Source organism: Nyctibius grandis, chromosome Z (assembly GCF_013368605.1).
Source record: "Nyctibius grandis isolate bNycGra1 chromosome Z, bNycGra1.pri, whole genome shotgun sequence".
Taxonomy (NCBI): Eukaryota; Metazoa; Chordata; class Aves; order Nyctibiiformes; family Nyctibiidae; genus Nyctibius; species Nyctibius grandis.
In genome coordinates, this window is record NC_090695.1 from 77,326,143 (window position 1) to 77,340,963 (window position 14,821).

At 44.3% G+C, this 14,821-nt stretch overlaps 2 protein-coding genes across 2 annotated transcripts in view; one reads left to right on the forward strand and one right to left on the reverse strand.

Annotated features, from left to right (window-relative positions):
* The window catches only part of SNX30 (sorting nexin family member 30), a 48,795-nt gene extending 47,270 nt beyond the window's left edge, over positions 1–1,525 (forward strand). Inside the window, exon 9 of the mRNA XM_068423322.1 lies at positions 1,052–1,525. Within this exon, the coding sequence (XP_068279423.1) occupies positions 1,052–1,111 (60 nt within the window). The 3' untranslated portion in view covers positions 1,112–1,525. The remainder of the gene's footprint in view (positions 1–1,051) is intronic.
* A 6,195-nt stretch (positions 1,526–7,720) lies between these two features.
* On the reverse strand, positions 7,721–14,153 carry SLC46A2 (solute carrier family 46 member 2). Its single transcript, XM_068423855.1, has 4 exons — positions 12,851–14,153; positions 11,144–11,227; positions 9,273–9,429; positions 7,721–7,778 (listed from the first exon to the last, which is right to left on the reverse strand). Exons 1-4 carry the CDS (start codon positions 13,917–13,919, stop codon positions 7,721–7,723), a joined length of 1,368 nt encoding a protein of 455 aa, XP_068279956.1. The 5' UTR covers positions 13,920–14,153.
* Between the last annotated feature and the right edge of the window lie 668 nt (positions 14,154–14,821).

Consider the following 14,821-nt stretch of genomic DNA (forward strand, 5'->3'; position numbering starts at 1 on the left):
CCTTTGCCCCGTCCAATGTCTATCTTGTCAGTAATTCATAACTGGTCACACAGAACTTCCTTCACCCTGGTCTCTTCTCTCTTCTGAGACTGCTGGGGAGGGAGGGACTAAAGACTCCACTGAACATCCAGCAGTGTCCCTCAATTAACAGTTAAATCTGTACATCTTAGGTTAGCTCTTAGCTGCAGCAAGGAAGATTTTTGGTAGGAAAGTGTGTAATCCCTTCAGGATACACAACTAGAAATACTCCATTCACCTTCAGTACAATCAGCAAGATTAGAAGGAGGATGCTTGACAACAGTGACTTGTGGATATGAGTTTGCCCATTCCCAGTGTTTAATAATGTATTCTGTGTTCTATATTTGTCCAGTTTGACTTCTGGGCTGTACACGGTTGAAGGACAGTAATGATACACAGCACAAGGACTGGAATAAGTTTACGTGTCTGGGGAATGACTCCAAAGCCTGGAGTGACTTTCTAATAAGCCAGAAGCTAGACTCCACTTTTATTTTACTATACCAGGCACTACCAGTTCATCACACAGTGGAGTCAAGTCCCAGAGGTGTACTGAAGTATGCTGTCTCTGAACTGCGTTCCCTAAATGCATGGGTTTTTCAAATACGTTTGCTGGAGGTTGTTTATAATAGCTGCCATTGTGTCCAAATCAGCCCTCTCCCACAGTCACACCACAAAGATGTGAATTTCTGCTATAAACAGTTTGTCCGCCTAACTGAAAGCTGTGGTATTCTTCAGTTTGGAGGAATCTAGCTTGATATTTGGAAATCCTGGGTATTGTGATGATTTTTTTAATGGCTTGGGCCAGCTGATGACCTTGGAAAGCTTTAACTTCTTTTCTTTGTTTGGAAACTGCAGCAATTCTTCCTGAACACTTTCTTGCTGTTAGAGATTCTAGGGTTTTTTCCACCTGTAGTAATCTATAAAGACCTGGTTAGCCATTCTGAACTTGCATTCTGTTGGTCTGGAAGGACTGGTCAAAAGTTACAAGAACTGATGTACAATCCATGTTTTTAATCTTTACTTCTTTCTTCAGTGCCTTACGGCGTGGGAGTCAATTATACCACTATTGCAAGACAAGCCAGAGACCAAATAAGAAGTACCTTCATGGACAGTCTAGCACTTCTGTGCTCAGTACCACTAGACATACTGGAACTGTATGAAGGACTCCTTTTGTCAAGTTACCTGAAATGCCGGCTACACTTAGGCTGGAACAGACGTTCTGAAAACTATTTGAATTTTTTTCCTCACTTTCTGTGTTTAAACTGGGGTATGTTTCATCTTTTTGAGTTATCTTGAATGGTTCCTTCTTTATCCTACGGAGTGATAGGGGGTTCATAGTGAAAGTGCACGGGGATCTTGATAAAACTTACCTCTCTAGTCTGGAAGGAACTGATGAGTGGAACACTAAAAAGATGAAAATAAAACTCTACTGCAAGGTGCCAAATGATATCTTTATTACCATACTGTTTTGTTTGCTAAAAAAAGATAATAATTCCTCTGATACAGTACTCCCTAACCAATCCTTACCCCCTTTTTTTTGGATGGACAGGGAAAGTCTGTAAATGAATATTTTCTGTTTTGCTACCACCCATATGCTTCCTCTGGATAAAATGGTTTCTGGAGACTTACGTGTGGGAGTTGGGCTGGTCCTAGACAGAACATACCAACACCACCCGCGGATAGCCTGTGATGCAAGCATGAACTGTGGTTTTTGTGAGTGTGGCATGCTGTTGGTTCATACTGAGTATCTTTGTTTACCTTGGTGATTATGAAGTAATGTCAGTTGGCTGAAGTGTACTTGTGACTGACTTGGGGATCAAAATCAGTCACCTGTGGGAGTGAGTTGAACAGCAGCCTTTCAGGGCTTATGGGAATGGTGGAAGCAAGTATGAGTCTTTAGTGTATTTTTTCCTAAAGCTAGCTCTGGAAGTTGCATGGTAGAATTCACTTGGTCCATGCTTTAAACTTTCTCTTCCTGAACTAGAGCCAGTTTGGGCTTGGTCATTTAAGGTGCCTGCTGTAGTAAAGGTAGAACTCTGCTTCCTCTCCCCATGTTTTTTTTCAGCAGCCAAAGGTCAAAAAGTGTCAAACGCTTGCTTACACCAAGCATCATTGTGTGTGAAACTTGCCTTAAACAGGTCAGTGGGGATAGATGGGTGCCCTGTTAGGTACAGAAAGCATTCATACCTGTCTCTACCGAACCACATGGCAAGACTTTTTAAGACTACTTTTGGTACAGATCTATTTTCTTAGTAGTTTTTATTGGCCTTTAGAAATGTAACTGCTTGTGCAAGTCCCTTTTTTTTCCCACTTTCTCTTGCAGTCTAACCTCAAGTAAATGTCTGCTTGGTGTTAATGGCGTTGGGAATGCTGCCGTGATTCACAGGGTCCCAGAGTCTTGGTTTAAGAGCATGCAGATAAATCCTTTTTAACCATCCTAAGTGAGGGGGTTTGGGGCTAATATCAGGGTAATACTGGGATTTGGGAGAATAAATAACTCTGAGTGCTTACGGTTAAACTTGAGTGATTACATGATCTCCAGCAACATTCTTGCGAAGAATCTCAGCAGTGACTGAGTATGTGCAACTTCTGTGTTCTCCTGTGATGACCTAGGAGGTACCAGTCTGGTTTGGACTTTATCCTTTCATAAACGCAAAGTATACCTGAAGCCCCCTACTCAGCTTGGTGACTTTATAACAACTGTCAAGATGAGTTACTGCAGCAATGTGGTAGCTGTCAGGCTAATGCTCTCTGGGTGCAAACGTCAAGCTTAGGACATTTGAAGAGGTCTTCCTTTTTGACTCAGCCTACATTGGCAGCTCTGTGGTACTAAACAAACTGTGCTTTTTGGTTTAAGCTCACAGTTTGTCAATATACACGTATTTGGAGTAAACAAGAACTCTGCTTTAAATTGCTGTTAGGTCCAGAATGACAAACTACTCTTGTTGTCCAAGGCAAGTGCATAAGGGGATCATCTTGAAGCAGTCACCAAGTATTTTCCTCATTCTTTCCCTTCTAAAATAAGCACTTGCATACCATTTAACAGTCTGACCTTCAGGGTTACAGTCTTCCCTATTTCCTGCAAACAGAGGTCAACATGCTTTTTTGAGCTGGTTCCTGTGTGGTAAATGGAATTTTGTAGTTGACTGTGCAGCATCACTGGGAATCAAGCAAAATGTAGTTTGAACTAGTATTTAGACAGTCTTCCCTTCCCCTTATCAAAAAAAGCTAAAGATGAGTAGAAAGGATGGTGGATTTTTTCCTACAGGTTAATAGGTTTCATCTGATGCCTTACAACACTGAGGTCCTGTTCTCTCTCAGTTTTATGTCAAACTGAAGTGGGTGTTGGTTCTAGGGAATTTAGCAATTGACATCACAGATGTTCATGAGAAGCGTGGTGGACAGTGGGGAGAACCAACTGAAGTTCAAATCAACATGTAACTGTTGAGACTGGAGCTGTTGACGATCAGCTTAAATTTTCTTTATGCCACTCATTCTGCAGCATGGTTTTTAAGCTAGTCCTCAACCAAAGCATGTTTTGATTTCAGATAAATCCCTTTCTGGCTAAGCTGTTGAATGGCAGGGATGCTTTGCACTACTCTGTTGGAGTACGTGGCTCCGTGGCACCTGCAGGTTGATTTGGAGGAGAGGTTGGAACATGCGCCTCAGGCTGTGGCCACTAATAAGATTTCTTATGTGATCTGGAACACCAAACCTCTACAAGGGAAGTAAAACTTAACATTCAAAAGAGGAGTCCTCTGCAAGAATTGCTGCAGTGTAAGGAGGGTGTGTAGTGGTGAGTCTCTCAGCTCCTGTAGGCTATGGAGGAGTCTTTTTATAAAGAGCTGTTGTAAATCATTAGGTAACTCTGGGAGAGGCTGTGAGGTGTGGGGAGGATCCTGACTGCAAGGTTTGGGGCAGCAGTGCTGAACAAGAGAGCTACAAAATAGCAGGAAACTCCTGTAAAATGTAAAGGGCACACTTATTTAACTGCTATCAGGGGGAACTTCAGATGTGAGCTATTAGTGGAACTCTGACATGTTACCCTGTAATCCTTACAGGGTAGGAGTCTCTTATTTGGATGGTGCAAACCTTAAGTGTGAAAAGTAAAAGGTGGTAGAAAAAGAAAACAGGAGGAGTGCAGGAGCTTCATCTTTGAGTAACTTCTTGGATGTTCAGTCACTTAAGGTCACCCTCTGCACATGCACTAAAATGATGTCAAAAGTAGTTGTGCCCTTTCTGTAAGCATATGTAACGTGAGTCCTTCGACACTCCTTAAATTAGCCTAGTTTTCCTTGTAATCCATAGCCAGACCAAGTTCTGTCTCAGAGGATGCATAATTCACTGCTGTCCTGGTTACTTCTGTGTAATTTCTGGGATGTTTGTTTCTTCTCTTAACTGGCACCAGCACAATAAAGCAAGCACTGAGATCTTGTTTTCATGCTCGGTAATGAACCGTGCATTGTTCATATGTATCCTTCCCAGGTTCTGACTCTTGCAATAAACATAGATGTTGAAACATCATGGCTTTTCAGGTATCCATTGAAAAATGAAAAGGTAATGGGTGTAGCCCTAAAGACCTGAACTCGTCTGATGTGAGTTGTATCAAAGAATAAACTATGGATTCTTCACTGAAGTCTACTTGGATTTTTGTCACACTGACCCTTGTGCAAAGGATAGAGTAGTGGGATAACTGGTAGAAAGAAACATCTGCATGAGTGACGGAGACAGTCCTGCAGAGGTACTGCGAGGTAGCCTTGCAGCAGGGGCTCTGTGATGCATGTTGTTTCAGGTGTCAGTCCTGCAGATGCCAAGGTACAAAAGAATTCCCTCCTAGCCCACCAGGGACTGTTCAGCGTTTTAACAGGAGCCATGCTTTTGTTAAAACTTGCACAACTTAGCTGGGTATGATTTAATGTTGCAGACTGTTTAAAATCCTGGTGCTGATAACCACTGAGCAAAATTGCATAGACTAAACTAGCTCATTAAATGTTCAGCCTTCTTAAGGTAGAACAGTCTTTCCCTTGGTATATTAACTTTTACTACAACAACCAATAAATAGGGAAAATGGGGTCTTTTTTTAAGGTAGTGAACTTGCTACTACTTGCCAGATTTTTTTTTTTTTTTAAAGTAAACTGGGGATCACAGGAATAAACTTGCCTTCTGGCAGTGTGAATGTTGCATTTTAAACTTTTTGGGAGTGCTGTTTAACCAATTTTATGGAATAAAATGGCAACGCTTAATTCTATGCTTAGCACTTTGGAGTCTTGTTGGGGTATCTGACTTGTACAAGTACTCAGTAATGAACTGGGCTAGTTTTAAGGTTGCCTGGCAAAGGCACAGTACTTGTGCAGAAAATAATGCACTTTCCCAAAAGGCAGAAGTAGCTCACCCTTATGTAAGTGGCATGCTAAAACATTAAAGGCTAGTTGCTGTCCTAGGCTACTTTAAAGCCTTCGGTACTCTGTGCTTTGAAGCTAAACCATTTTCTTAACTCTGCTGCTGGGATATGTATCCATAGCTTCAGATCAAGCAGCAGGGTTGGGACCACTGCCACATTCCCACTGCAGAGGGGACAGTCTTACAATAGCAAACAGCCAAAGGGCTTTTGTCTGTAGCATATGAAAATAAAGCAGCACCGTCCTTGTTCTTTTTTCCTCCATGCCTGCATCCCTCTGTCCCTCCTTAAGGTTTGGAGAGCGGGGCCGTGCAGGTGAAGGGAAGCTGTCTGTGAGCAGAGGTGGATCTCCTTCCCCCTCCTTGTTGAAGGTGTCAGTACTGTGGACCAAAATGGTGCTGGCTCATTGCCCGGGCTGCTCCGCTTTCAACCTCTGCAAACCCACTCGCCGGAACTAGTCACCATTCATACCATTAAAAACCAAAATGAAAGCTGTGGAAAGACTTGTCTCTGTGTGAATCAGGTAGTAAATGATGTAAAAACAGGAAGGAGGCTTTCGTTTCCTGCACTCGACCAAATCTGGTAACTGTGCTCTTGTTCAGACTTGCAGGCTATGAAATGTTGTCTTGCCTTCTGGTGCTGGCATGTTTGTATACCCTTTCATATATCTCTGTATAAATATACTTTGTGCATTGTTTACTATGGAACTAGTATGGATGGAGAAAAACACTTTGAGGTAAAACTGTTTGTAATTCTCTATTAGTGTGTACGTTTTTTAAAAAAGCACCGTTTGTTTACCTCAATTAATTTAATGGAATGGACCAATAAATGTATTAAAAGATGACTCCTTTACTGAGAATATAATGTTTCATTTTTTGCAGCCTTTGCCATTCAAATGATGTGTGCACTTATTTTACTGGGCAGCTCCCTATCGTACTGCAGAAATACCCTTCCCTTAAAATCTTGTTCCACTGCTGATTTAACTAAAAGTCATCTGTCTGTTGCTGTAGTAAATCTGGTATTACTTGAAAGTGAAGCTTGGAGCTGAGGAAAGACTGCAAGAGTGTGTGTGTGGTGGGGGGGAACAGGGGTGGCAGCTACTTCCTTAGACTAAGGGGTTGCATAGTGAGTAATCAACTTCTGCTTGCTGCATCCCTGGCTGGAACTGAAGCTGCCTGATATGCCTCCAGATTATTTTAGTTACTGAAGGACTTATTAAGTTGCCTTTACTTAGTCCAGGAGTATGGAAGCCACTTGATCCTTGTTAAGTCAATTAGCATGTGAGTAGACACATAATTTAAGCCCTGATCCCTCTGGGGCATGCCAGTCTTTTGAATCATGATTGAATTTAGCTGACAACATCTCATGCCAGTTACTATATTGTATGAGGTTCCTTTAGGTAGGGGTTTCACCTAGTATAAAGCTGGGGTAACAAGGTGACTATTACCTGGCATCAGTCTCCCTACACCTCTGTAAAGCCTGTAGGAGTAGCATGCTCCATTGACCTGTTCTTAACCTGTTACAAGAGTAGTAAACCCTGGTGGTGTGAGTTGAAATGCTGGTATCAGCTCTTGAGTCATAGGTGTCCTCCCATGAGCTCTGTTAAAGCACTGTCCAGGGACAGTGAGACAATCTCCCAGAAGTCAGGGGCATGAACATCTGTTAGGAGTGTTTTATTACAGGGATTACTATAAGTGTCTTAATCTTACATTTTTTTACAGCGGTATCTCTGTATTTAGTGGTCTTCTACATAACATTGATCAGCTGGGCTGACACATCTTCTGTAGCACTCGAAGAGCAGGTGTGTCCTGCTGATGACCGTGCGCACGCAGGACGTGGCTTGCAGACCCCTGCTTCATCAGCCAAAGTCACAGAACTGCCCTGAGGTTTCTGAATGAGCAGACAAGAAGAGACTAATGGAAAACTGATTCTCTGCTTTCCCCTTCCACATTGAATGATGTGTCTAGAAACGCCATTTTCATTTCTATCCTGTTCTTGTCACTCTGTGCTATTGCTAACCGGCCTAGAAGGAAAGCAAAATGTTCTGAAGGCTGCTGGTGTGCAATAGCCAGTGCATGTACTCTGCAAGATGATGTACTGCAGAAATAACAAGGCAAACTTCTCTGTCCTGGGTGAGCTCAGTGGCTGAGAGGTCGTGGCACACTGTGAAGTGGAAACATAAACGCGATGCTTCCTGTAATGGTGATAACTGTGGGGACTAATGCTTGGCAAACCTTCCACTTCGGTAGCTCAGAGCATAGAACTGATAAAGACCAAACGATGCTTTAGCTGGTACAGCCTCTGTCACTCGGTCAGAATCTGAAGGGACCCAGTGGTCGAACGTTGTTTGATGGCCACGATACTGTAAAGAGCAATAAAAATGCAGGTTACAAGAGATCAAGCAAGCTGCTTTCTCAAACTTGCTTTTTCCCCACCAGTTCTTTAGCTTAAACTTTGCTGGGGTGTCTGGAGCTGGCTGAGTGCTCGTGTGATTCCTCTCGAGGATCTGCCAGCCTCTCTCTAAGTCGCTCTTGTGTACAAGCAATGACATTAGCATCATTTGTCATCTTTCAGACTTTAAGTCCTAATCCCCGTGTTTGTGCTGATAATGGTGCTACCTTCTATTTGGAGAGCGCGTGTTAAAAAGCAGTTGAGTAGCGAGCAGTGACTCGCTGTTAAACAGGAGGGTTGTGCATAAGAAACGAGTCACTCTCCTGTCTGGAAAATACGAGAAGGAAAGCAGAGCCAGAGGAATGACGAGTATGAAGGAGCCGTCCTCACACTCGTAGTTCTGCTGACATCAGGTGTCAAATGTGTTCACAAGCCCACAGTGCTCTGGGTGAGGCAGAGCTGATGGCGTAGCAGCTTTCCTTAGTGTTGCTTTTTGTTTTCTTCCTGTCTTTAAGTTGCAACACTCAAGTCGGTGTACATAGTGCCTCTAAACTTTCTACTATTATTTTTTTTAAAAATTACAGCAAAACTTGGCAAGAATTTTGCCCGGGATCAGATATTAGCCTGTCCAGTACCTGCCTTATATCTGGATGGAAATATTACTGTTGCATGGATTAAATACTGACATTATCCCAATTCACTGTAACTTCATACTGGAAGAGTCTTGCTGTTTCTAGTAATGCAACAAGCTGGAGGGTCTTGAGGAGGGGATGATGGACAAGGTGAGATTTGGAGGGAGATCCTTAAAAATTCTGGAAGATTAGATGGAAATGCTGTTTCAGCTTTCTCTATTCAAATTAAGATGGTTTTGTGCTCAGAACTTGTTACTGAAATTGTACCTCTCAGTCACTCTGTAGCTGTACAGTTGGGCAAATTCACTGGATCAGAAAAGTAACCATTTCCTTCACTATGTGGTAATGCTTTCTCTTTGAAAGGAACACCTGACAGAGACTCAGATTATTTTTTTCTATTACAATGAGTAAGTAATGTGTAATGGATTTTTTAAAAAATGGTTTACTCTGTGTAGGATTATTCCCTCATTCTGCTTACTACTATTTTCGCATTATCAAGCACTATGTTTGTGTGAAGGCTTTGTCCCCTGGGACTATCAGCTCTTAAACTCTGCCAGATATTCCTCCTACAGCAATTCATGTTCTATTAAACAACAAGAAGATTAAAAACATTGGCTAGATTACTTGCAAGTTTCATTCTTTGAATCTCCTTGATATTTGTCAACTAATTTCTGCAAGATTTTTGTTTTTCTTTTTCAAATTGTTTTTATTTTTAAATTAAAAAAAACCCCAAAATTATTCTTCCCATCTGTATTATACACTTTAGACCTAGAGTCAGGAAGCATGCAGACAAGACAGCATGTCCTTTTGGACAAGACCCTTCTATTCCTTACCTTAAGGGGAGGAGACTCAGGCAGCCCACTAGAAAAGACAAAATGAAACAGAAGCCGCTATACCAGTTCAGTGTGTTTTGATAGATCTTGTTGTAGACTGTAGATGTCACTACTCCCGTGGTGACTAAAGACAACTGCAACAGGACAAACACCTTACCTGTAAAATAAGAATATAGTTTGTTACCAGAGGAAAAAAAAAAACCAAGCTCTGGTACCTTCTTGCAGAATCCAGGATCACTGCTGCGTGGAAGAGCGATGTGGTCATTGCTTCACAAGCACCAGATGGCACAAGCTTGCACCTACTGCTGCTCTGGACCAGAACTAAATGACTTTTCCTTCTTTTACGCATAGGACAAGAGATCCAACTAGAAAACTGTCTGTTTAAAGAGTCTCGAGGTAGCTGCTTGGAAAAGCAGCACTAAGCTGGCCAGTAAGTGCTCCTTTCCATAGGAGGTAGCAAGGTAGTCCTGGGATAACATCTTCAGGACAGGAGAGATTTTAGTCACAGTCTGCTTCTACCCTAGGCCAGAAGAGTGGACCACTGGGTTAAAATGATAATAATGCCTGAAATCGGGTGGTGCATGTGATTTGTATGATGTTCAGGGTGGAGGAAAGGCAGAAACTGAATCCTGGTTGAAACAGCTTTTTCACTGAAGTGCAGCCTTCTGTTTCTGCTGTGGTAAATGAGGGGAGGGGGAACCCAGCCCTGCCGGGATGTGCAGACTGGGAGCAAGGTCAGGGCTGTGTGCTGCGCTTGCTGCCCTGGCAGCCTTCTCCAGCTGCACACTGCCAGCAGCCACCACCTAAGGAGACACTACCAGGAGGCAAGGGCTGCTCTGCTGCATGGTCCTGCTCGAGAGCTGGTCCGCCGCTATAATCAGGTGCAGCCTGTATGGCTCATGGCGGAGGTTAAAAACATTATGATTAATAATAGCGTTTAATTTGGGGTGTGAGCTGCGCTATTTGTGGCAGGTAGGTGAGTTTGTGACAGAATCACAGAATCAATCAGGTTGGAAGAGACCTCTGGGATCATCGACGGAGCATATTGAGGAGCACAAGCAGGAGGAATGGACTGGTGACAGAGCAGTGTTGTGTTCATATGGCAGAAGGGAAAACGATGCAAAGGATGGCTGTGGGAACATTTTTGGAGGAGGCATGAGCAGTCATGGACCTGAGGTGCTACTGGAATGCACGGCTGTCCTGTCTGTTTTGTCTAAATCCAGCTCATTGGGGTAAAAATGGTAGTCTTCAATACGGTGTTGCAAAATACATATATTTTACTATTTTCTAAGACAAATTTTAATAGAAAAGAATTTCTGCTCCAGTTTACCAAAAAGGGCCAGTTTTTATGCAAAGGTTATCCTTTGTTAGTTAAATCATGGTCTGACAGGAACAAATTGCCAGGTAACACTTGGAGACATATTTAGAGAGCATAACTGAAAAAAGATGAAAGAAATACATCCTTCCCAAAACCAGAACTAAAAGAAGCCAAATATAAATGGTGTGAGTATCACAGTGCTTCAACCCAACATCTTGCTTCTCTTGGTTTTTCCTGGAGCACTGTGTGTTTCAGCAGCACCTCAGATATTTTCCCTGCCTTTGAGCCGCACACTGATAGTAATCTCTTGAAGCACGTGCTGAAAATTTTGTGGATAAATGGTGATGCAACTGAGGACAAGAAGTTTGTACATGACAATCTTGTCCTGCAAGTTTCTCTGCTCCTCCCTTCCCATTTGTGGTACGAACTGTTCTGGTTTTATTACTCAAAGCACAGATTGCAGCAATAAGTTACCTTTTGCTTTGTACCTTAGGCTGAATGGAGGGATTTGAGGCTTTTTTGATCGGTAAGGTAAGGTAACCAACGTACTTACCATAGGATGTTCCTTCAACATGCTTGGATAACATGGACCTGATGGTTGGTAAGGGGATGAGGGCAAAGAGCATCACTGCCCGTGCTGCAATGCAATGAATATGTAGTTATCATCAGTACCTGCTCCGTGTCTCTCAATGCAACAACCACTGCTTTTGAACACTACATGCCTCTGGCTTGGGCAGAGCCTTTGCTTCACCTTTTCTTGTCCCTTGAGTACCAGAAAGAAGTACAAATCTTTGGTAGGAGCGTAGGTCCTCACTTCATCCAACCGATGGTGGATAAGCCACCTATTGCTCCCACTAGCAGAGGTACTTTGCCCAAACCAGCCATGGTCTCTTGGTCTCAGCCCAAAATCCCAGCGTAGGTGGAATGTAGCACTGTCCTTTGAGATAGTGAGGCCAATGATTTGAGTCTAACCAGCAGAGAGAGCACCCCATGCTGCACGGCCTTGACAGGAACAGCACCTTTGTAACACTAGAGCTGTTTTCTATCTCAGTGCTCTGGCTTGCAGTATTTTAGGCTTTCTCTAGTGTGGAAACTTAGGGAGCTGGAATTACCTTGTGTCAGCACAACCAACCTTAGTGAAGACTTGGTCCATGTCTAGTGTACCGAGGTGTTCTGCAATGCAGGGAATAAGCATCCTGCACGCTGTGTGGCAGCATGTGCTCATGATGGACTTAATGTTAAGCAAGAATTTTTTTATTTTAATTTTTTATCTTTTGTTCCCCAGCCTGATTGCCTAAAAAAAAAAAAAATTCTTAAAAATTTCACACAATGTTTGGCTTAGTACAGAAATACAACATCCTACCATCTTTCCCTTTGGAATAACTTTGATTTTCAATTTCTCATTCCCTGTAGGGACAGACAGAAAAATTGCTGCAGGCCATTCCTCTTAGATCTTCTTCTCACTCTCAGAAGCAAAACCTCAAAGCCGTGCAACGCATAATACTCTGTTTGTCAGATATGAATCATCCATCTCACTGCCACAATGGATGCAGTTCTTGGGTTTTGTTTTCTGTGTTGCTGCAGAGGCTACCTCCCAATAATAAACTTGCCTTTCCTTTGTCGTGGGATGCTGCCCCATCTGTTGTTACCTGTCCCTTGGTCTTTTATACATAGTGTAAGATTTGTACACTACATTCTCATGATATTTTAGTTGCTAAAGCAGCTCCAGTGTTTCGCTATTAAGTTTCCCATCGACCATAAATGCCTTAATGTAACAAAAATAAATCACATCTTAAGATATTGCTTAATAGGAAACCTTTGCCAATTTGTTTCTCTTGTAGCCTTAAGTCTTACCTCAAAAGAAGCAAGTGCTTCCCATTAATGGCGCAGTGCTGTCTGTCTAGTACAGGTAGCCAGCAACAATTCCCACTCCCCCACGGCGTGAGCATTGTTCCCCTGCTCAGATCTGGGCTATGACGAAGTGAGGAATTACAAGTCAACTGGCCTTAAACTAAGCCTTGGCAGGAGTGTGTGCCTCCTCTGGATATTGTAGGGTGCTGAGTGTAAGGGGTACCAAGTGAGATGCGGGGAGAGGGGAATGATAATGAAGCTGCCTTGGGAGTCACTCGTGTGACAGTCTGCTGAGCTCCCTGCTCTGAAGCTTGCTGTGAAGCAGAGCAAAAGCCCTTCTCCTGACACTGAAACACCCCAGCCCCTCTCTCAGGGTGCACTTGCTCACACGAGCGTCCGTTTGACTCACCGATGTAGAACAGGAATGTCCACCGCACGAAGGCCATGATGAGGATGCCAGCGCTGAAGGATGTCACTCCGATCATGATCATGGTAATGTCCCTCAGGTATCTGGAGAACACAAATACCCCTAGGAAGCTGGTGATGAAGATCATGTAGCTGGCAGCATTGCCATGGCCGATCTCCACGGCGTTCCAACTTAAAGGCTCCCTGAGCAAGAAGAGTGGGAGTACGTTCATTGCACCAACCACAGCAAGGTCATAGAGGATTGCTGCCACAAACAGCATGATGATGATGAGTTTCGAGGGTGATACTGGAGCGGAGCTGCTGCTCTCCGAAGGCTGGGAAGTCCCTGCTGCTGCTGCTTCTTTCTGGGCTGGTAGCTGGCTGCCCACCTCCTGTGCACTCTTGGCTTTGGCTGTGCAGGAAGCTGCTGGCTTTGGGACTGTCAGGACAAAAACGCTATAAAGGAGACAGAAAGCATAGCAAGCAATGCTGCAGCTCACCAGCACAGTGCCCTCTCGATAGTGGTCACTGAAGCCAACAAAGAGGTAGCCCGATGCCATGCTTCCCAGAAAGCCAGCGAGGCCATACACCAGCTCAATAACGATAAGCCGCAGAGACCTCCTGCTCTCGGAGGATGCCAGGGATCCCAGAGCCATGATGCCTGCCCAGAGTGTGGTGAAACCGCCTGTCAGCCCATTGAAGGCAGCAGCCCCGTACATCACCTCGATTGGCCAGCCCAGCAGGATCAGGAGGAGCAGGAGAGTTTTGGAGCCCAAGTAGCCAAGAAGAGGGAAGCAGATGGGGATCTTCCGATGCATCCTGTCCCCTAGCTTGGACAACCCGTAGGCTGACACCAGTGGGCTCAGGCCCAGGACTAGATTGTAGATGATATAGAAATTAGAGACAGCCATCTGCTGAGCATCTTCCAGTGCATGGGAGGGAGCGGTGGCATTGGTCTGGTTGTAGTAGTTCTTCACCACCAGCAGCAGCGCCGTGTCATAGAAGGCACTGGCCACTTGAGAACCTGCGACCACCGGCTCAATCCATGTCCTCATCGCTGTCAACCCCACCATGCTGCTGGCGACCGCCTCTTCTTGGGGAGAGCTGTTTTCAAGGAGGTGCGCAGGAGGAAATGGCTCTTCAGAAGCTCTGCTCTGGAGGCATGCTTGGAGAGGAGCAGCGGAGGGAAAAACAAAAGCTCTGCTGGGCTGCACAGGGCCAGAGAGTTGTGCAAGAGATGATCTGGCTGGGAGGATATCTGCACCGCGCCTTGCTAGGTATACGCACACACACACATCCCTGCGCTGCTCGGATCTCCAGCACACGCAGGAGAGGCTTTTGTACAGCCGGAAAACGCCCTGCGCTCACCGACTGCCACTGCTCCTCTTCCTGGTGTAGGTCAGATGACCCAGGGGAATTTCTCTCTCCCAGTTTAGGAAGTGAAAATGCCCTGATCAAGTAATTGCTGCATTTTGGGGTGGTGGGTTTGGTTTTTTTTTTTGGTTTGTTGCTTTTTGGTTTTGGGTTTTTTTTCCTTTTTGGCATCCTTCACGTGTCAGAGGACTCTCAGGGTGGCTGTGGTGGCAGGGAATGGCTGCGTGCTTTTTTGTCAGATAATTTGTGAATTCCCCTTACCACCAGCTCTTTTCCCTTTCTTCTACACAAATATGTTGTTGGCTCTTTTGCCTTCTTACCTGCTCCCGTCTGCTCTGTTGCTGCATCGTGCCCCTTATGTCATTGTTGTTTCAACAACGCAGTCAGGAAATTACACCAAAAATAAGTTAAAAGGGAAAAAGCCAATTTTCGGTAACCTGCCTCCCACGGCTGCCACTCTGCCTGCCCCGTCCTTTGACTTTACAACATGGGAATTTCCAAGAGGAGGGGGAAAATCACAATTTATCCAAAGGCATTGGTGACTGCTGTGCCCGGGTAGTCAGCCAGCCGAGCTGGAGGCTGGGGTGGGTGAGAGCCCACC

Coding starts and splice junctions, on each gene's coding strand:
- SLC46A2 (XM_068423855.1), bottom strand. CDS start 13,919: ATGGTGGGGTTGACAGCGATGAGGACATGGATTGAGCCGGTGGTCGCA. Junction 9,430..11,143: donor TGTTGAAGGAACATCCTATG/GTAAGTACGTTG, acceptor CTTATTTTACAG/GTAAGGTGTTTGTCCTGTTG. Junction 7,779..9,272: donor CTGAGTCTCCTCCCCTTAAG/GTAAGGAATAGA, acceptor TGCTCTTTACAG/TATCGTGGCCATCAAACAAC.